Here is a 22,490-nt window from a genome sequence, read left to right on the forward strand (position 1 = left end):
CTTTGGTAAGAAAGTCAATAACGTATTAATTTCTAGAAGTCCAGCTGATTTATGGATACATGTCAAAGCTAGTGGGAGCATAAGCGTTATGTTAATAGTAATTATTATGCTAGTGGGAGCATAATCAATTATGATAGGTGTTGCAAGTTAGCAATGTTAGTTATAGAAAAAAAGGCTTCAATTGGAAAAAGTTGTTTTGCTATAATTAAGGGAGAGGAAATTATACTTCATTTCAATTCTAAAAGCTTAGATTGAGATTTTAATCATCTTTAGTCAATGATATATGAATTTTATGTTGGAATGGTTCAACATAAGCAAATTCTATATATATTGCGTTCTCAAAATTCGATTATGATTACGACATCCCTCTTCATAGTCAAATCATGAAAACATGGAAAATAAAAAAATATTGTAGCAAAAGACTGGTCTAGGATCATGTCTTTATGTGAGACATCATGAATCGTTTCCCATATGCTTCGGATATAGGATCGATTACATGTGCTATAATATTCATCATTTCTAAATTTTCAAAATTCCTAGGGCATTAAGAGGGGAAAAGGTCTAGAAATGGATATGACTAAAATGATTAAGCAATTGTTGAGGACAATTTGAGGTTTACCGAAGATTGGTTACTCATGGATAGTTGGAAGTATGGTGTTAAATTTTGGAGAGGAACCATACTGACATATTCTGAAAGGAGGCGACTCTTGTTCAGAAGTGATAGTCAAAATGGAATATGGAAATGTTTCCATAGGTGGAAGTTATTCATTAAATCTGTGTAAGATTAGAAAAACTTAAAGCAGGAAGGATGTTCAAAGGAATGTACTTTGAATTTGAGACTTCGTTTCCATGGAATTGATCTCCATTGGAATACTCTGTAATGTATGTTGACAAGTCTTTGTGACTTTGTGCATAGTCATTACAAGAGGATCAATGCATATAAGCTTGGAATGTAACAGATTTCGGTAAATGGTAGGAATTTGGAATTCTCACATTTACGATAATGATTTAGATTGTGAAATAAGCATCATTGGAATCATGTTCAATTGGTCTATTTCACAAAGTAATGATCAGAGACAAACATAGTGTGCATGCTTGGAGCATGACATGACTATTGTTTTAATTCAAGTATTAGGTTGATAAATCGAAACATTATACAATGAATAATGTGTAATCAATATGGTGTTTAAATAAAAGGATGTTTTATTTACTCTCAAAGGTGCTTGGGGCCATATAGGATTAGTATTATTCTTGTGTTTCACTTTGCATGTTTTGACTTCCCGAATAACTAGTTTATTCAAACTCTCCACAGTCAGTCATATGTTGGAAGTAGATATGAATCAAGACTGTCATGAATTGGGTTTGTTGATGTCTAAGATGTTAGACATGGCAAAATTTGCTACAACATTCACGAGTGCTCATAAGTTCTAAGTATTGGATTCAACCCACGCTCACTTGTATCACTTCATGAAATTTATCTCGAGTGATCGTGAGACGGTAATATCATATAAGTCTTCAAACCTAGAGATATGAGTTGTTGATTATGAGTTGGTTGTGCATTGATTGTACGAAAACGAATCGGTAACTCGATGTTATAAAACGTACCTTTGTGTATAATTCAACAAGTAGTAGAACAAGCATATGAGTCAAAGTTTATCTGTTCCTTCTAGTCCTTAGAGGATTAGAAGCGATATATGGTCCCCTCGATGATTTTGTTTTGACCTATGTACCGGGCCCGGTCAGAACCAAATTGATGTGTTCAGTTTAGTTCTATGTCAAACAAATCGGAAATCGGGAAACAAACTGCTGGACAATAAGTACGACATTGTTCCATGTATTTTTCCGACTGATATCTAGAACAGAGGATTATATGGTCACTTATATTAAATGGTGCATCATCATCATAGTTCTGCGAGACTTTGAAAGAGTTACGATTGCTGGTCGGTTCTTGAAGTCATACATATAGTTATTAGACTTATCCAAGTGGGAGACTGTTGGATAAGGTGTCTAAGTCCATAACTATATTTAGTATGTACTTGACCCGATTTGGCATGGTCCATTTGGGTTGCATCTTCATCTCAGCTGTTGGATAGACAAAATGAGAATAAGGACACTTATGGTTTGTTAATATATTATAAGTTCTAATATATTAATATGAAATCATGTTATTTAATTAGTATTGATCAAGAATTAATTTGGAATTGATTATGTGATCAAAAAGAGACTAATTAAATATATGGGGATTGATTTGTAAATCATTCATTCTCATATAGTGGGCTTATGGTCCATGATTCACTAGATTGGGTTAGGACCCATTGGGTGCTCCATGGATGCTCCATGGAGGTTAAAACCCATCGATCATGGGAGAAACGAAAAGCCATGCACATTAGGGTTTACATGGTATAACCCTACATGTGTCACACTATATAAGAAACCTCATAAGGAGCAAAATCGGGACACTAAGACAAGAATAAGAGGGCTAGCCGATTTTGAGTGAAAGTGTTCTTCTCTCAAGTTATTCCAAGAGTTGTGGTGTTGTGTGAAACATTTGAGGTACTAGGCTCACAAGGTCTTAAGGAATCCAAGCAACTACAAAGGTATGTCATTACACTAGTTTTTATATTACAAGTACCCCATGCCATGCTAGTTAGGATGTAAACCTTGGAAAATTCTTATTTGCATGAATATTAGAGAAATCATAGATCCACGGTTTATAGGGTTGCATGTACACCATAGGAGTGTTAGAATGCTCAAAACCCGTCAGCTTTGCATCAACAAAACCCTCTGGCTGACTCATGTAAACATCCTTAGCCAACTTCCCATTAAGGAAAGCGTTTTTGACATCCATCTGCCATATTTCATAATCATGAAACGCAATTATGGCTAGCATAACCCTAATAGACTTTATATTCGCAATTGGTGAGAAGGTCTCATCATAGCCAACTCCGGGAGTTTGAGTAAAGTCCTTCGCAACCAATCACGCCTTATAAGTGTGTACTTTCCCATCCATGTCGGTCTTCTTCTTGAAGATCCACTTGCACCCGACCGTCTTACGACCCGGTACATTTTCAACCAAATTCCAAACTTGGTTGTCATACATGGACTGAATCTCGCTGTCCATACCCTCTTTCCATTTTGCAGACTCCGGGCGTGCCATGGATTCCTTGTAGCTGCTAGGTTCATCCAAATTTACTAGTGTACTATCACTAATAAACGTATCACCTTCAGTAGTAATAAGAAAACCATAAAACTCCGGTGGAACAGTAACTCTACTGGAACGTCTAAAAGGTAGGGACTCGTCAACAGGTTCAACAGGAGTTTCCTCCTCAGGTTGAACGCCAGTGTTGGAGGTTCCTTCATCGTTCGATTCTTGAAGCTCTTCAATATCGATTTGCTTCCCACCGTCTCCTTGGCTTATGATTTCTCGCTCTCGGAAAACCCCTCTCCTCGCAACGAAGACAACATTGTCACTCGGTCTATAGAAGAGATATCCATAGGACTTCTGTGGATAGCCGACGAAAATACACCACTTACTACGAGGTTCGAGTTTGTCGTGAGTCTCTCGTCTTACGAAAGACTCGCAACCCCAAACCTTGATATGTGCCAACGAGGGAGCTTTCCCTGTCCACATCTCGTGAGGTGTTTTGGCAACCTTCTTTGTAGGGACTAAGTAAAGGATATGTGCAGCAGTCTCTATGGCATACCCCCAAAATGAGATAGGTAACGAAGCATGACTCATCATGGAACGAACCATGTCCAACAAAGTTCAATTACGCCTCTCAGCCACACCATTCAACTGCGGTGTCCTAGGTGGCGTCAATTGCGAAACGATTCTGCATTCCTTGAGGTAGTCGTGGAATTCAAGACTAAGGTACTCACCACCTCGATCGGATCGGAGCATCTTAATTTTCTTGCCTAGCTGATTCTCCACTTCCTGCTTAAACTCTTTGAACTTTTCAAAGGTTTATGACTTGTGCTTGATCAAGTAGATATAACCATATCTGCTATAATTAGGCCTGGCAATGGAGCGGGTTTTGACCCTGATCCGATCCAAACCCTTAACAATTATACGGGTTTGGAGCATAGTTTTTGATCCGTTTACCCATTAACGACCCGTACCCGCTAACCCTTTTATTAAAAGGGTCGGGTATGGATCATCACCGATCCGCTCCATTTATAACCCGCCCCATATAAACTTTAGAATTATACATTTATATTTTATACTGCCTAAATTTTACTTTAAATTCCAATCAAAAGTCCAAAGAGAAAAGGCCAAAGACTAAACTATTTATACATAGGACTCGGGGACTCAACTTCTAGACTTCCAGTCTTCTCCCAAGAATCATGATGTCATTTCATTTATATGTCATCATGTAATCACCAATTTCATTTATAAATCAATAAATTCATTTATCAACTGGAAGAAAGTTTGTAATTGTTATTCTCTATCAATGCAATCGAGGGTCAAAAACCAATTGGAAGTAACTACAATAATGATTTTAATTCTAATCGAAAGTCTTCGAGTACATAATGTGTTTTCTAAATTAACATTTGTTTTATTTAACAAATGTGATTTTATGATTTAAGTAAAATGTGTTTGATTATTCAAAAAACCTACGGGTTACGGGGCGGGTTTGGATATCTGCTGATTCGGTGGATAAGGGTATGGGTTTGATTATTCAAAACCTTGCGGGTTATGGAGCGGGTTTGGATCGGGTTTTGGAATTTGTTAAAAGGGTTTGGATCAAGTTCGATTTGCTCCAAACCCGCTCCATTGCCAGGTCTAGCTATAATCATCAGTGAAAGTCACATAGAAGCGGCTTGCATCCCTTGTGGTGGATCTAAAGGGCTCACACACATCGGTGTGTATGAGATCCAATAAACCCTCACCCCTTTCACATGTACCCGTGAAGGGTGACTTGGTCATATTTCCAAGTAAACAAGACTCACACACTCATCGTCCCTAAGGTCGAATGACTCCAATACTCCATCCTTTTGGAGTTGGGCTATGCGTTTCTTGTTGACATGTCCAAGACGACAATGCCACAAGCATGCTTTATCCGAATCATTGGAAGAATCGATATACAACACATCATTTCCTAAGTTGTCTACAACCATCACAGTTTCATATATTCCATTACAAGGCAATGCTTCAAAAAAGAAAACACCATTAAAGAAAGCATTAATAGAACCCTTTTCATTATCAAACGAAAATCTAAAACCTTGTTTACATAAACCATGAAAAGAAATGATGTTTCTTGCCTTTTCTGGCGAAATAACAACAATTATTCAACTCTAGTCCTAACCCACTACTAAACACTAAAGAGTAAACACCAATCTTGGTGACATGCGACACTCTTCTGTTCCCCATGATCAAGTTTATCGTCCCATGATCCACATCCCTACTTCTTCTTAGGCCCTGCAAATCTGAATAAATGTGAAAACCACATCCTGTATCGAGAACCCAAGAAATAGCATGTGATGAGTTATTAGATTGAATAGTATAAGTACCTGCGTAGGATGGTTTTATCTTTCCATCCTTGATGTCCTGCAGATACTTCAGGCAACTTCGTTTCCAATGCCCTTTGTCATGGCAGTAGTAGCACTCTGCATCCTTCGGGTTGGAGGAGGGCGCAGTGGAACTAGCCTTGGTTCTACTAGAAGAGGTGCTATATTGGGACTTTCCCTTGTGGTGGCTCTTGGAAGGAGCCTTCCTCTTCTTACCCTTCCCCTGTCCAATAGCCAAGACGGGGGCAGCAACAGTAGGAGTTGATGCAACAGATTTGTCATTGAGGTTGCTCTCAGCAGTCCTCAGCAGGCTTTGAAGCTTGCTCAAAGTGACATCCTCCTTGTTCATGTGGTAGGTCATGCGGAACCGGTTGTAACACGGAGGCATGGAGTGAAGAATGATATCAATCGCCAGCTCCTCATCAAAGTTAACATTTAACTTCAGCAGGCGGTCGACATATCTCTGCATTTTCTACAGATGGGTCGTGACGGACTCTCCGTCCCTCATCTTAGTAGTGATCATCGAAGTGATAATCTCATACCTCTCCTGCCTGGCACTTTGGTGGTACCTGTCCAGCAAATCCTGATGCATCTCATAGGGGTATAAGTCCTCGTAGGACTTTTGGAGTTTGGCAGTCATAGTCGCGAGCATGATGCAATGGACTTTGGTATCATCGCGCTCATGTGCCTCAAAGGCAGCGATCTCCTCGGGAGTAGCAGTGTTGACATTCACTTCATTCAACTCCTTGTCGAGGACATACTCCTTGTCCTCGTAGCGGGTAACCATTCGAATGTTGTGGATCTAATCATTGAAATTGGTCCCATCGAAAATTACCCTCCCACACAAATTCAAAGTGAGAATGAGCCCGAAGAGTTCGAGCCATAAGCGTTGTTGTTGTTTGAGTTAGACATCTGAAAAAGAAAAGAGACAAAGCTTGATTAGATAAAAATCCCCAATTAAACACCCAAATGAGAAATTAGGGCTAGGATCCAACAACATTATTCACAATTTAGAAGAGGGATGTCGTAATCTAAATCGCAAATACTTTGAAGGTAAGTGAATGACGATTCACTAATTTCCACCATGAAAAACGAAAAGGAAATTAAGTTTTAAATGTATTGAAAACTCCTAGATCTTTTGAGATTCATTGAACTTTTTAATGACATGTTTAAATCTCGATATGCCCCTTCAAGTTTGTGACTGAGATACTGAGGATCACAAACAAGGTGTGAATAACCATGTAAATGTACTTGGTGCCCTCAATGTTACAGTCACCTAATCAATGTGTTGGTTAGCGACACACGCTCCATTGATCTATGACAAACATCGAGTCACCCTTTGCCACCTTTGCTAGACCCAAATTAGTGTGCCGGTTAACCACACACGCTCCACTAACGTCTTGACAAGGGTATAAAGTGTAATTTCATGGAATAACATCATTTTCACATTTTTTCCTAAAGTAACTAAGATTGGGAATTTTATAAAAAAAACATTTAGTTACTTTATTAGCCATTATACTTTTAATGAGGAATTAGTTGCTCTATCCTACCCGTTCGGCTAACGACCCTCCACCAATCAAGGAAGCGGTGGGTAAGAGTGGACACCCATTAAACTGTCATTTTATAGGCAGCAACCTTATACCCCCTTATAGATCGGCTTCGTAAATGAGGCCTACTAACGGTAAGACTAGCTTGATCTTATACACATATATAATAATTAATCTAATATTATTATAATAGTATAAGGGTGTATTTTAAACATTTTGAAATACTAGGGTTTTAATCAAATTCAAAATTTTCGAAAATTAATACCTTTTAATTTTAAAATCTTAAATATTGAAACTTTGACTTAATAATTATCCAAAATTAAACAAATAATTTAAATTATTAAATCTTGGAGGATTATCCATTAAATTAAACAATTAATTTAACCTAATCCCTTTATCCCCTAAAATTCGAAAATTTGGGATGAGATAATTCAAGGATCTTTAATTATCTATTTAAACAATTAAAGGGATAATTACAAAAGATGACATTATCCTAATCCTAAAATCTTGGAATCTTATCTTGGGGGATAAGGCATTTTCGAAAACCCTAGGGTTAGACAACCCTAATTTCGAAATTTTGATGTCAATGGAAAGGGTTTAAGAAACCCTAGCAAAATTCGAAAACTAGGGTTTTGGAACCCTAATTTCGAAAATTCAAGCCCTAGGGTTTATTAGCCATAAACCCTAATTTGTCAAGTTCATACTCTTGTATCAAATCCAATTGAAAACAAAAACCAAAGGCTCTAATACCACTGATGGGTTTTATACAAACAATCCTATGTTTGCATGCAACCCTAATTGGATCTATGTTTTCACTATTAGACATACAAATTTATGAACACAAAAAGAAACCTAGCATGCATCTATTATTTTCGAAATTCACAAACAAGAATAGAATACATACCTTTTGTTGCTATAAAGTAATAACAACTATGTCACAACTCGAAATTTTTGACTCAGCAAAGCGTAAACCCTAACCTAGTACAAGCGAAACCACAATGTAATCCTTGTTGCATTTTATCATGTATAGCCTTAGGGCTTCTTTAAAAAGTTAACAAAGAGGTATGAATTGAAATCTTAAGCTAAATTAGGGTGTTATAAATGAAAATAGGTTGAAAGACTAAGGGTTTAAAACATAAATAACCCCATTAAATGAGTTTTCACCAATAAATCAATGCATTAAAGGAGTTTACGCCCCAAGTATTCGATGCATGTATGGTTTACGGTTTGGATTTAATTCCAAAATTGTGTTTTCGTTTGCCAAGATCCGAAAACACATTTCCCTTTGACCCAAATCCAAAAACACCTTTTCCTTGTTGACTTTAGGGGCGAAAACTCAATAGGAAGCCCATTAGTGAATCGAAAACCCAATGCCAAAGCCCTTTAAGGCCGTAAACCCCAATTATATATAAGTGTTTTAGGCGTAAACACTTTCATTTCACTCATTTTCATTCGTAAACACTCCTCAAAATCCTCTCAACTATCATCTGTGAACCTTCAAAACTTCATAGTTTTCACCCAGAATCTTCAAATCTTCAACCAATTCCTCAAGAACATTCAAGCCATCTTCAAATCTTCAAGGGATCTTCAAATCCTCATAATCCTCTCAAGAACACCAAGCCTCAACCGTAAACACCATAACCCTCATCCGAAAACCCCATTTCTCAACCGTAAACCCATTTCAACAATTCCAAATAATTCCTATTTAATTGGAAGTCTCCTTGTATAATTAATTAGTTATTTAATACAATATTTAAATTAGTTTCTTATTAATTTGAATACGACGTCGTAAATAATTATTTTAGGATAACGTTATTTCGTATATACGCTAGCCCGAGGATCGCTTCTACCACTTCGCTATCCCAAACTCAAACGCACATACAAGGTGAGTTCATACCCCTACATTTTAAACGTTTTTAATATTTTAGGGGGAATACAAGTAAAACACAAGGACTATTGTGTTTATACAAATATTTTTAAATATTTTAAAAACCTTTGCAATTGTTTCAAAATGAGCCTTCGCTACACTTCCTAAAAATATTTTATATATTTTAACCCTTTTGTAATATGTCGAGCATAAGGGGGATTACTTATACAATTAAATTGCAAATGTTTTTATTTCACTACGAAACATACATTTACACTATAGTCGGTATAGTTGGGATTCATTACAATATTTTACTAAGTACAATACACGAAACAAGGACGTAAAATCAAAACTATACTAGGTATAGTTTGGCAAACACTACTCTATTTCACTACTACAAGGATACACTACTAAAATAATTATTTAAGTATAATTATTTTACACTACAAAGTAATACATATAGTTTCAATTACAAGAGAACACTATAAAATTACACGTAAACTAGTTACTACAGGGTTGTGAGACACTACTTAGAGTACCCACCAGGGTACAAGTTCAAGTCCTATAAATTATAACCAAAGTCTTCTGGATGGAGAGCGTGAGGTTTGTGTATAGATCTATACGAGACTGACAATCCCACATCCAAACTGCTAGCTACAGTTAGGCAGACATGCATGGGGGTGACAAATGTCATAAAATACCGACGACTGAAGAACGTCGTAGAGGCCACTAGGTCATATTAGCATGGTTAATGAAACTCACAATAGTATAAACAAGGTTTACGGGATTAACACTACTTCAAAGATTTTATTTTAAGATTAGATCTTCTCTACACTGCTTTCCTAGTACAATACACTTACATTTTGGGAAATCATTCATACAAATGTTTTTGATAATTAATCAAACTACAATACACTACTTCTGGTGGATTTCATGCACTATTACAGACACTACAGTACACTACTTTACACTACATCTGGTGGATTCCAGGCACTATTACAGACGCTATGGATACTACAGACACTACTACGGTATAAACACTACTATTGGCACTACTGAAATTCACTATTTTCTAGCACCAAGTACACTGATATAATTTACAATTTAAGTACAAGTACAACCAAGATCACTAAATACAAGTACAATTTACTACTTTTTAGTACAAAACATACTTTTCCGAAAGAGCTTCTAACTAGGGGAATACATACAAATAGAGTTGCATACATACACAATAGTAATACATCATTTTTATAAGTACGAATCAGTAGAACATACATTTCATTACAACAGAAAATATAGGATTTTCTGGAAGAACAAACTAAGGTTTTCAAGGAACAAAGAACATACTTTCCAAATACAAATGCTTATGAACTCACCAACTTTAATGTTCACTCTTTCAAAACCACTTGTATTCTCAGGTCACTAGTAGACAGGTACACGTACAGAGTTCCAGATGACGGAGCATAGTAGTTTCAAGTCTCGTATTGCTATTTACTTTTGGAGTCAATCATATGTGATTCAAATACAATGTAAATACTATATTATCAATACAATGGTTGTTGTTACTTTGATTACTATGATTCAATTGTTGTGATACTATACATGATGTCCTCCACCCCCGAACGTTTCCGCCGTTCCAGTTTGGGGGTGTGACAAACTAGTTCCTTGAATTTCCTTAGCTCTTGAGATCAAGTACCACAAGTGTAGTACCTCTAATGGCTCACAAACACACTTGAGTGATAGGATGAATATAAGAGAGAGGAGGGAGGGTAAAAAGCTCCAAAATTTGGCTCTACTAGGGTTTCTCCAAGGTGTGTCGAATTCTAGTGCCTTAGGGGGTCTATTTATACTTGAGGCCAACTAGGGTTTCAGGGTGGAAACCCTAATCCCTTAGCTTAGGGTCTAAGCAAGTCCATGGACCTCCTATCCTTTAGCCTTGGACGGAAACTCCTAGAGCCTTCTAGGATTTTCGGCCCTTGCCTAACAAGATGATCCATTGGCCCAAAGTCTCAACTATCAAATAATTACAAAACAACCCCTGCACTTTTAATCAGTTCCTTTAATCCCAAAATTAATTCCAAATTAATTTCTGATTAAATACTAATAAATAATATGATTCCAAATTAATATATTATTCATATAATATATTAATAAATCATATTTATACCCCAATTTATTATTCTTAACAATAAATCAGCCTCTCTCCTCAACAGTCATCCTGTCTAGTCACCAGTGTGAAGGCAACCCAAAAGGACCATGCTACTATCGGGTCAAGTACATCCCAATTATAGTTATGGGCTTAGACACCTAATCCAACAGGTTTAGCTATAGCTAAAGACTCCTACGTTCTATTACATCTGAGGTTAATCTATGGCTAGGGGGAAAATGCCTTCGAGTTTGGCAGAATTTGTTGCCTCTGCTCCTCTCACGCCGCTCTTAAAACCTGACAAGGGAATACGACCTATTGTGGTAGGCACTATATGGAGCCGTTTGGTTTCTAAGTTGGCTATGAAAGGCGTTGGTAAAGAAATGACCAAGTATCTCAATGATTTTCACTTCGGGTTTGGGTTGTCGGGTGGTGCTAAGGCCGTATTACATAGCGCCAATAGGGTGTTGAGTGAGCGCTACGATGATGGATCTCTTTCCATGCTTACCGTGGACTTCTCTAATGCCTTTAACCTTGTCGACATATCCACATTACTTCATGAGGTCAGATTGATGTGTCTTTATATAGGTAACACACATATTTGGTCCATTATTGGGGTTCAACAAGGAGACCCTTGGGACCACTTCTCTTTGCCCTTGTGTTGCACCCGCTCTTGCATAATATTAGAGACAATTGAAAGCTTCTTTTCCATGCATGGTACCTTGATGATGACACACTTATTGGAGATTCGGAGGAGGTGGCCAAAACGTTGGATATCATTACGGTGAGTGGCCCAAAATTGGGCCTTCAGCTGAATATCAAGAAAACCGAGATCTTTTGGCCTTCGTGTGATGTTAGGAAGCTACGTGAAGGGCTATTCCCACCTGACATCGGGATGCCACCTTTTGGGGTGAAACTTCTTGGGGGACCTGTTAGTAGAGATGCTAGTTTCATTAGCAGCTTAGCCATAAAGAGAGCCGAAAAGGTTGTGAATTTGATGCGCATTCTTCCACAATTTTCTAACCCCCAGGGTGAGCTCCTTCTGCTTTAGTCTTGTATAGGTATTGCTAAGCTTTTCTTTGGGCTGAGGCATGCCAACCCGTTCACATAGAGGAGGCGACAATATTCTTTGACAATGGGTTGCACGGGGCGATTGAGGACATTCTGGTTTGTGGTGGCCATTTCTTTGGTGACATATAGTGGGGGATTGCTTCCTAACCCATCAGGTTTGGTGGTTTAGGTTTATACCCGACAGTAGAGGCTACCTCATATGCTTTTGTTGCCTTAAGGGCCCAATCTTGGGTATTGCAAGACCACATCTTACGGGATAGTGGCATATATGGTATGGATTCTGATTATGATTGTGCCTTGGCTTCTCTTCAAAACAAGCTTCCGCATATTGACCTTAGAAGTTTTACTACTAAAGACACCACCCCCTAAATCCCAGAATACACTGGCGAGTGCCCTTTTTCGTAAAATTGTCCAAGATATGGAAGTGCATCTCGACATGACGGCTCGACAGAAAGCGGTTTTCTAGTGCTTACGTGTACCACATGCTCAAGATTTCTTCTAGCTACCCCCATAAATGGGCTTGGCCAACATATGTCTCGTGTGGAGTATCGTACTATCCTCAAATATCGACTCATGATTCCAATATTCCCAACCGACGAGATATGTCCGGTGTGTCACAAGGCATGTTTGGAATCTTTTGGAGAGCATGCAGTTCATTGTAAAGAACTCCCGAGGTTCAAATACAAGCAATATATGGTTAGGGATATTTTGTTTGACATATTTAAGCGTGCCGAAATTTTCGCCAAGAAAGAGGCACCTGTGAATTTCTTGACTGACCCGACAAAAGGAAGGTCAACCTTTAGACCGGCTGGCATTTTGATTTTTGGATGGGTCGAAGGGAAACACACATGTGTGTTGGGGGTTTCACGGCGGGACAAGCTGCTTTAAAAGTTGCTACATGCAAAGTCACCAAACATGAGAAATCGTACATGGAAAATCAACACGTGTTCATACCATTTGCATTTGATACGTTTGGTTTCCTCACGCCGGATGCGGTGAAGCTTCTTAATAGAGTACACCGGATTATGCACAACAATGTTATATCCCCTAGATCTATGGATGTAGTTTTTAAAAGAATTAGCTTTACCATACAAAAAAGCTTAGCGGCGCAGCTAGTTGCCCATTTGCCATCTCACTCGTTGTATGATGATAATTAAATTAGCTTAACTTTAAATACATGTGCTTTGTAATTAAAAAAAAAAAAAATTCAAACTACGAACAAAATTTCAAAGATTAAAAAATGCAAACATTTTTTCTTTTGAGGGATGAAATATGTAGATCAATGAAAAGTAGAGGGATTTGAAATTCATCGTGTATAATTGCGACACTAGTAGAGTCCTCATCGACTCATCGCGTACCATCGGCTTATGACCGTTTAAAGAACATAAAGCTCGCAAACACCCAAAACTCTAGGGTTTTTGTCAAGGAAAAAGGGCACCAAAATTTCGAAAAAGGGGTTTATTCCATTTTCTCTAATTTTCCAATTCTGACAAGGGTTCTTTCTGGGCTTTTCTTCTTGATGGAATTTTTGTAGAGATATCGTATTATGATTCTGTTTTCCTTTGTTAATCAAGCTCATTTCGGTTTCGCTTGAAGATCAACATATATCTGAAGATGATTGCAGAAAAACCAAATTGGGTTAAACATGAAGGCATGCAAATCTTCTCAATTGATATACAGCCTGGAGGGCTTAGATTTGCCACCGGCGGTGGCGATCACAAGGTATCAGTAACAAATGCGCTTTCAATTTCTTGTTTTCTTACTGTTACTCTATAAAAAAGATCGTATTTTTTTTATGTTTGCTAGGGTTCGAAGAGAAATCACAATTGTATGAAGTTGTAAGAGTTGATTGACCTATAGTAACATTATTTCACGTTGTTAACATAAGTTATATCAGTTCCACTCTTACTCACATGCTTGTCTTCAATTACATGATAAATTTCGAAACTTCTGATCCCTAAATCAATGAAAAACACTTGAAGGCATACATCTTTTGCTCTATATGTCCATAGAGAACCAAGTACATGGGATAATTATAGGATATAATGCTATAAGATGTCTTTACATATGAATATCCTAATTTGTGCCTGAATATAGTTCTAGTGGAAGAATTTGCCAATTACTCTGGTCTTTGTGGATTTCAATCATAATTCTAATGAAATCGTAGGATGAATTTACATATCATGTGGTTGTGTTAGGAAGATTCTCATCACTCTCTATGCCACTTATATGCATGGCCATGACCTTTCTTCATCAATCATCATGTAGGTAAGGATTTGGAACATGAAATACGTTGCCAAAATCCTGCACTTGGATCCAGATAAATCAAAGTTAGAACTTCTTGCTACACTTCGTGATCATTTTGGATCTGTGAATTGTGTTAGATGGGCCAAACATGGAAGATACATTGCATCAGGTTCAGATGATCAAGTGATTCAAATACATGAAAGAAAACCTGGTTCTGGAACCACTGAATTTGGTAGTGGTGAGGCACCTGATGTTGAAAACTGGAAAATCGCCTCCACTTTAAGAGGACATACTGCAGATGTGGTAATTAACTAATTGTATCATCTTAAATTGAGCTGTTAACATTTTTCTAACAATGGAGGTTTTCTTTATTGTGCTTAGAGTAGGTGGATCTAAATTGGTCACCAGATGATTCAACTTTAGCCAGTGGGAGTTTGGATAACACTATTCATATATGGGATGTGACCAATGGGATTTGCACTGCTGTTTTAAGGGGTCACTCTAGTCTTGTTAAAGGGGTAACTTGGGATCCCATTGGCTCATTTATAGCAAGTCAATCGGATGACAAAACTGTAATTATTTGGCGAACATCTGATTGGAGTCTTGCACATAGAACAGATGGACATTGGTCAAAATCAGTATGTATTTCAAATTTTCAAAATTCAAATAAATGAGATTGTTTCCCACTTTCCCTTAGTATAGATCATTAGGTCCTAGTTTCTTTCTTATATGATTGTGCCTTTTGTACAACATTTACTTGCATAATGTTTTTCCCTATTTGCTATCTCCTTTTTGTTCCCCTTTTCTCTTTTAGACTTAGAGCATCCACAATGTAGAGTTCAATTAGAGAGTTGAATGAGGTGAGGTGGCAAGCCTAGTTGTCATTCAATGGATGAAACTCTACCATTGTGAGATGCCACATTGGCATTCAATGGCCAGTGAACCCTTCAATGGGAAAAGGAAAGTTTTATGATTCTTAAATAAATATTTAAATATGTTCCATTGAACTTTGTAGAGGTTAATGCATTGTAGGAAAAAAAATTAATAGAGTTGCATGGAATATAAAATGGTGGTGTGACAATCCATTGAACTCTATGGAGTATGCATTGTGGATGCCTTTATTGTTAGTTCCTGCTTTATGCTTTATTCCCTTATTGCCTGTTTACCTGCTTTATGCTTTATTGTTTTATTGTCTGTTTACGTGCTTTATGCTTTATTGCCTGTTTACTTGCTTTGTGCTTTATTGCCTGTTTACGGTTTACCTGCTTTATGCTTTATTGTCTGTTTACCTGCTTTATGTTTTATTGTATCTGTTTACCTGCTTTATGCTTTATTGTATCTGTTTACCTGCTTTATGCTTTATTGTTTGTTTACCTGCTTTATGCTTTATTGTATCTGTTTACCTGCTTTATGCTTTATTGTCCTGTTTACCTGCTTTCTGCTTTATTGTGTCTGTTTACCTGCTTTATGCTTTATTGTCTGTTTACCTGCTTTATGCTTTATTGTCTGTTTACTTTCTTTTGGCAGCTTGGATCCACTTTCTTCAGGCGACTAGGGTGGTCTCCTTGTGGTCATTTCATAACAACAACACACGGTTTTCAAAAACCAAGGCATTCGGCACCTGTTCTAGAGAGGGGAGAGTGGACTGCAACCTTTGACTTTTTAGGACACAACGCCCCTATTATTGTGGTGAAGTTTAATCACTCTATGTTTAAAAGAAATCCAACAAATACCCTTGAAGGAAAAGCTACTTCGGGTGGATGGGCTAATGGTTTTTCAAAAAATAATGGAAAAGAATCACAACCGTATAATGTTATTGCAATAGGAAGTCAAGATCGAACCATTACTGTGTGGACTACTGCAAGTGCTCGCCCTTTATTCGTTGCCAAACACTTCTTTTCTCAAAGTGTTGTGGATTTATCTTGGTAAATCACATTATTTACTCAAAAATTAAACACAAGTTTATGTTTTTCTTTTGTTTTAGTTTAGGTAGTGTTTGGTATGCAGTAATCAAAGAAAGAATGGAATCAAGCATTCCCATAGAATGTGATTCCTCCTCCTTCTCCTTAGATGTTTTTCCTTCCATGAGGGAGGGTTGTTTTTTTATTTTATTTATTTTTTTCTTATTCCATGGTGGAATGGAATAATACATTAAAATCACAAGTTACTTTTGTTTATATAATCTTCAATAACACTAGAGTTCTTGAAAAGATTTCCAAATTCCAACTAAATTAGTTTTTTTTTTGGGGGTTAATTTCATAAAAGACCTTATATTTTGTGTTTTTTCCGGATTAAACCTCAAATTTATTTTTTGCCTGAAAAGGACCTTGAAATGTTTCATTTTTTCCGATCTGGCCCTTTTAGTCATTTTTTACAAAAAATTGTAAAATGCGAGGGATTTTTCGAGAAAAACTAAAAAAGTTGAGGGTTTATTTGAAAGCATTTAGAAGGTTGAGGTTTTTTTTTTTCGAAAAAAAAAACAAAGTCGAGGGGTTTTTCGTAAAAAATGAAAAAATACAAGGTCTTTTTCAGGCTAACAATAAAGTTGAGGCTTAATCCGGAAAAAAAACACAAAATACAAGGTCTTTTATGAGATTGTTTGTTTTCAAATAACCAAAATTATTTTTTATTATAATTCTATTTCAAGGTTTCATGATATTAATATTTTATCTCTCCAACACCGTTTATTTTTGTAAAAGAAAACATTCTTTTCCTTATACATCAATCTAACATCATTCACTTTTCTTCATACATAACAAACACGTTTAATCCAATCCAATTCAATGATCCATTCCATTCCATTCCCTTGTTCATTCCATTCCATCATATCAAACAAACCCATAAATCTTTTTTTTCATTTCTTTTTTCAGGAGCCCAGATGGATATTCCCTATTTGCATGTTCTTTAGATGGAACAGTTGCCACTTTTCACTTTGAGGTGAAAGAACTCGGTCATAGGTTGACCGAAATCGAATTAGAAGAATTGAAAAAAAGCCGATATGGTGATGTCATCATCCGCCAATCAAATTTAGCAGAATCTCCCGCCCAATTACTCCTCGAAGCCGCCTCCAAAAAGGTCACCGGAGCCACCACAAACCACAACACCTCCACCATCAAATCATCATCTTCTTCAATAATTCCATCAAAAGCATCCGAATCTTTACATGAACTTGATAACAACACCAACACAACCACAAACACCAACAACATCAATATCAATATTTCTTCATCCACCATTAAACCTTCTCCCCGAGTTTCAAGTCCAGTGAAGCAAAGAGAATACAGGCGACCCGATGGAAGGAAACGGATCATTCCGGAAGCTGTTAGAGTCCCAGAAAACATCCCTCAAACGGTTGACTTTTCCACAAAGTCAACCGAAAATAATGGTGTAATTGTACATGACTCAGGGTTTCATGAGGGGCCTCCTAGTAAAAGAGCAATGGTGGGAGTGGGACCCGTTGATGTGAGGGAGCGATCTGGTGTGGCTGCACGTGCTACTGTTAGTGAGAGTCTTGTGATTGAAAAGGTGTCACCTTTAAATGATAAAGATGGGAATATTAGTGTTGAACAAATTGGAGGTGTGAAAAAGTTGGGATCTTTGAAAGGTATTTCAATAAGGGTGTTTAGTAAAGAGGGAGGTGACTCACCACATGTTTGTTTGGAAGCTCGACCTAAAGAACATGCACCAAATGACCTTGTAGGGGTAGGAACGTCATTTACTATGAAAGAAACAGAAATTTCTTGCACGAAAAATGGTCAAATGATTTGGTCAGATCGTATTTCTGGGAATGCCATGGTTTTGGCGGGAAATGCAAATTTTTGGGCTGTTGGTTGTGAAGATGGTTCTCTTCAGGTTAGTTTTTTTAATAATTATTTCATTAACAAAATATATTTTGAATATTTTTCTTGAGCAAATTACATAAAAACCACTATATTTTGGGTGGTTTTGTGGTTTAACCACTAATACTTTTTTTTTTTTTTTTTTTTTTTTTTTTTTTTTTTCCAATTAAGCTATAAAAGTTTCAAACTTTTTCTAAATTAGCCATTTTGAACTTGGGATCTTGATCCGAGGTCAAATTGGTCAATTTGAAAAAATTTGAAAAAAGTGCAACATCATCTTTTTTATGGTGAAAGAATAATGGTCACAACTTGAAAAATTATGATTAGGTGGAAAAAATAATGGTTAGTATGTTTAATTGTAAAAGTGTTTTTATTTTTGTATGATTAGTATGTTTAATGTTAAAATCTTGAAAAGGTTTATATTTTTAATATTTTTCATGAGTAAATTACATAAAAGGCACTATATTTTGGGTGGTTTTGCGGTTTAACCACTAATACTTCTATTTTTTCCAATTAAAAACCATAGAAGCTCCAAATTTTTCTAAATTTTAACCCTTTTGACCTAAGATCTTGAATTCTTGATCCGAGGTCAAATTGGTCAATTTGAAAAAAATTGAAAAAAATGCAACATCATCTTTTATATGGTGAAAGAATAATGTTCACAAATTGAAAATTTGTGATTTAGGTGGAAAAAATGATGGTTAAATTGAAAAAGTGTTTTTATTTTTGTATGATTAGTAGTTGTTGTGTTTAATGTTAAAAATCTTGAAAAGGTTTACACAAAATGTGGGAGAAGATCTATGCCAACTATGATGATGGGGTCCACACCTGTGTTCATTGATTGTGATGAATCTTGGAAGTTGTTGCTTGTTACAAGAAAAGGGGCATTATATGTGTGGGATCTTTTTAATCGAAAATGTATCCTTCATGATTCATTGACCTCTCTTATGGCTTCTGACCCAAAGTCAACGGGTAAACATTTAAAGTCAAACATGAAAAATTTACATAGTGTTCGGTATGCAATAATCAAAGTGGGAATGGAATCCACCATTATGGTGGAATGAAAACGAAAAAAATTCATGTTTGTTTGCCACATCGGAATGGAATGGAGCATTCCGTATTTTTTTTTAAAAGTTTTTCATTTCTTTTATACTATAGTTATAAATTACTTCTATTTATATAATTTATACTAATAATATTATAATAATGTCGCAAAAAGTTTCAAAGCTTCAATTAAATTATTTATTGTAGTTTCCGAAACATACCCTATTTATAATTCTATTCTAAAATTTAATGGTATGGGATTTTTTATTTTTGTGAAACATTTTTTTCTTATGTGATTAATAATTTTTTTTTCAACTAATTGAAATACATAGAGTATATATTTCAAAGGGAAATCTCCGATAAAGTCCCAATATTTTGGACCAGTTTACAGTTTAATCCCAACTCTTATTTCATGAACAAAAAAGCCCCGATTATTTTATATTTTGCCCAAATTAACAAAACAATCCTTATTTTTTTTCAACAGAAAATGACATAATTATCGTATAAACTAAATAACCGGGACTTTTTTTTTGTTTTCAAAAAATTAAAATGTTGGGATTAAACCGTAAACTGACCCAAAATATTGAGACTTTATCAGAGATTTCCCTATTTCAAATAACAGAAAATATGTTGACAACATATGTAATTAGTGATACATAATTATTTGATTAAAGCTTAATTTTTTCTACTAATGTATTTTTTCTTTATTTATCAACATGTTTCCGATTCCATTCCATTACTTTGTTCATTCCATTCCTCTGTGATTCCATTCCATCATACCAAACAGACCCTTATAAGATTTTCTCGTCTCTAACCTTATAAATTATGCATTTTTTTAATTTTTTTTTTCAGGCACAGTTAAAGTGATATCCGCAAAGCTGTCAAAATCCGGATCGCCACTTGTCACTCTAGCAACGCGCCACGCGTTCATGTTCGACATGAACCTCATGTGTTGGCTACGTGTTGCGGACGATTGCTTCCCTGCTTCCAATTTTGCAAGTTCATTCAATTTAGGGTTTCCCCAAAACGGTGAATTGGCAGCTTTGCAAGTCGATGTCAGAAAGTTTTTAGCCAGAAAGCCTGGCTGGAGCAGGTTCAAATTCAAATTCAATCCCTTGAAATTTCATAATTTACATATTTGGTCTCTATTCCTATTCGGGGGTATTTACGTCATTTGGCTTTGCAGAGTGACTGATGATGGGGTGCAGACACGCGCTCACTTGGAATCTCAGTTGGCGGCTGCGTTATCCTTAAAGTCTCCAAATGAGTATCGACAGTGTCTCCTTTCGTATATACGTTTTCTTGCTAGGTTCTTTTCTCATCTTTTCTTGTTATTTGGATTATGGAGGAAGTTACATTTTTAGTCCTTAAGTTTGTTCAAAAATTTCAATTTTGGTCCCAAATAGTTTCCTCTTGCATTTTTGGTTTTTATTTTCAGTTGTTTTAACGATTTTGTTCAAAAAATGTGTTTTCAATAGTTTCTTCTTGCAGTTTTTGTGCCTGTAGGGACCAAAATTGTTACAATAATTGAAAATAGGCACCTAAAATTGCAAGTGGAAATTATGTGGGAACAAAATTGAAAATTTTGAACAAACTCAAGGACTAAAAAAAATTATCTTTCACATACAGAACCCAACTATTTTATTTTTTTTAGTTTATTAGTAACCCAACCCAACCCAATCTTTTATTAAAAATGTTAAGAGTAAATTACTAATTTGGTCCCTATGATTTACTCAAAATCGCAATTTTGGTAAAAAATTGTAAAATCTTCCGAAAGTTGTCATTAGTTTGCATTTTGTTGCGGATTTGGTCCGTGTGAATTTTAAGTATAATCACTAGTTTCTTCCAATTATAATAAGACTTGCATTTCGTTGTTAGAGGGACTAATTTGCAACGAAACGCAAACTTAGGGACTGACTTTGGAAAGATTTCAAAAATGGGACCCAACTTGCGGATTTGAGTAAAGCACTTTGACGAAGTATGTAATCACCCAAAATGTTCTTATTTATAACTTTTATCATTTTAAAGTTATAAAATATATTAAAAAGATTATTTCATTATAAAACAAACTAAACTCTTATTATTTGCCATGGTCTTTATTTGTAGAGAGAATAAGTTACGAGTTTTTCTGTATTTATAACAAAGTAACTTTTGTTAAAGAATATGACATGTGTATGAGCGACATCTGTTGAACAATTTTAAATATTTTTCATTTTTTAAATGTTTTTAATTTTTTGACTTTATTAGAGAAGCTGATGAGTCACGACTACGTGAAGTGTGTGAGAATTTTCTTGGACCTCCAACAGGAATGGCAGAATCTGCAACAAATTCATCATGGGATCCTTGTGTTCTTGTTGGTTTTTTTTGTCTCCTTTTTGATTTTATATACTAATTACACAAATTTTTTTTATAGATTATTTAAAAACTTAATTTGTATATATTTTATAGGGAATGAAGAAGCATAAACTTCTCAGAGAAGATATTCTTCCAGCAATGGCATCAAACCGAAAAGTTCAAAGGTTGCTTAACGAGTTCATGGATCTTCTATCTGAATACAAAACCACCACCACCACCACAAATCTTCAACCTCCCACCACCACCACCACCGGAAACACAAACTCACCACCACCATTACCAGATCAAACCGCCACTGAACCACCAATGACAAATCAAGTGGCTCAAGATTCAGGCTCACAACCCATGGATGAAGAACAACCAGGGAACAACAACAATCCAGCTACTTCTGATCAAATGGATGTGGACCCACCTGGAATTGACAAATCCGATGCAGTCTTGATTCCGATTCCGGTGGCTGATGAAATGGCATCTTGAATTCTGATGTGTTTGATTTAGTTTGTAGTAGTCACATTGTTTATGATCTTTGTAACTTTTTTTTTAATTTTGTTTCAAAAATTTTATAGGCTGTGTTTCTCAAACATTATTATATGGATTTATATTAGTCACTCCATTGTTCTTGTATGTCTCCTTTCAAGAATGATCATGGTAAAACCATATTTTTGTTAAAAGACATTGAGATTTTGTGGGTTAAGTGATATTTTGGATTAGACCATTCTATGTACGACTGTCAGGTTCATACTTTGTAGTGGTGATACGGAGTCACGGACACACGTTCCGAACAGTTATTCCGGATTAAAAAAAATCAATTTTCCTCCCTTGTATACAAATGTTACCGCATGTCCTTAGATGTTTACTTCGGATCA

At 36.1% G+C, this 22,490-nt stretch overlaps 1 protein-coding gene across 1 annotated transcript; it reads left to right on the forward strand.

Moving 5' to 3' along the window:
* Positions 1-13,503: 13,503 nt before the first annotated feature.
* HIRA (histone chaperone HIRA-like protein) lies at positions 13,504-22,248 on the forward strand. Its single transcript, XM_079054800.1, has 10 exons — positions 13,504-13,861; positions 14,408-14,689; positions 14,773-15,024; positions 15,914-16,311; positions 17,257-18,238; positions 18,999-19,197; positions 20,122-20,362; positions 20,456-20,578; positions 21,517-21,622; positions 21,718-22,248. The coding sequence occupies exons 1-10, from the start codon at positions 13,754-13,756 to the stop codon at positions 22,099-22,101; spliced, it is 3,075 nt and encodes a 1,024-aa protein (XP_078910926.1). The 5' UTR covers positions 13,504-13,753; the 3' UTR covers positions 22,102-22,248.
* Positions 22,249-22,490: the final 242 nt, after the last annotated feature.

The sequence above is a fragment of the Lactuca virosa genome, chromosome 6 (assembly GCF_052849685.1).
Source record: "Lactuca virosa cultivar CGN04683 chromosome 6, Lactuca_virosa_CGN04683_v6, whole genome shotgun sequence".
Classification (NCBI taxonomy): Eukaryota; Viridiplantae; Streptophyta; class Magnoliopsida; order Asterales; family Asteraceae; genus Lactuca; species Lactuca virosa.

Coding starts and splice junctions, on each gene's coding strand:
- HIRA (XM_079054800.1), top strand. CDS start 13,754: ATGATTGCAGAAAAACCAAATTGGGTTAAACATGAAGGCATGCAAATC. Junction 18,239..18,998: donor GTGAAGATGGTTCTCTTCAG/GTTAGTTTTTTT, acceptor AATCTTGAAAAG/GTTTACACAAAATGTGGGAG. Junction 20,579..21,516: donor TATATACGTTTTCTTGCTAG/GTTCTTTTCTCA, acceptor TGACTTTATTAG/AGAAGCTGATGAGTCACGAC.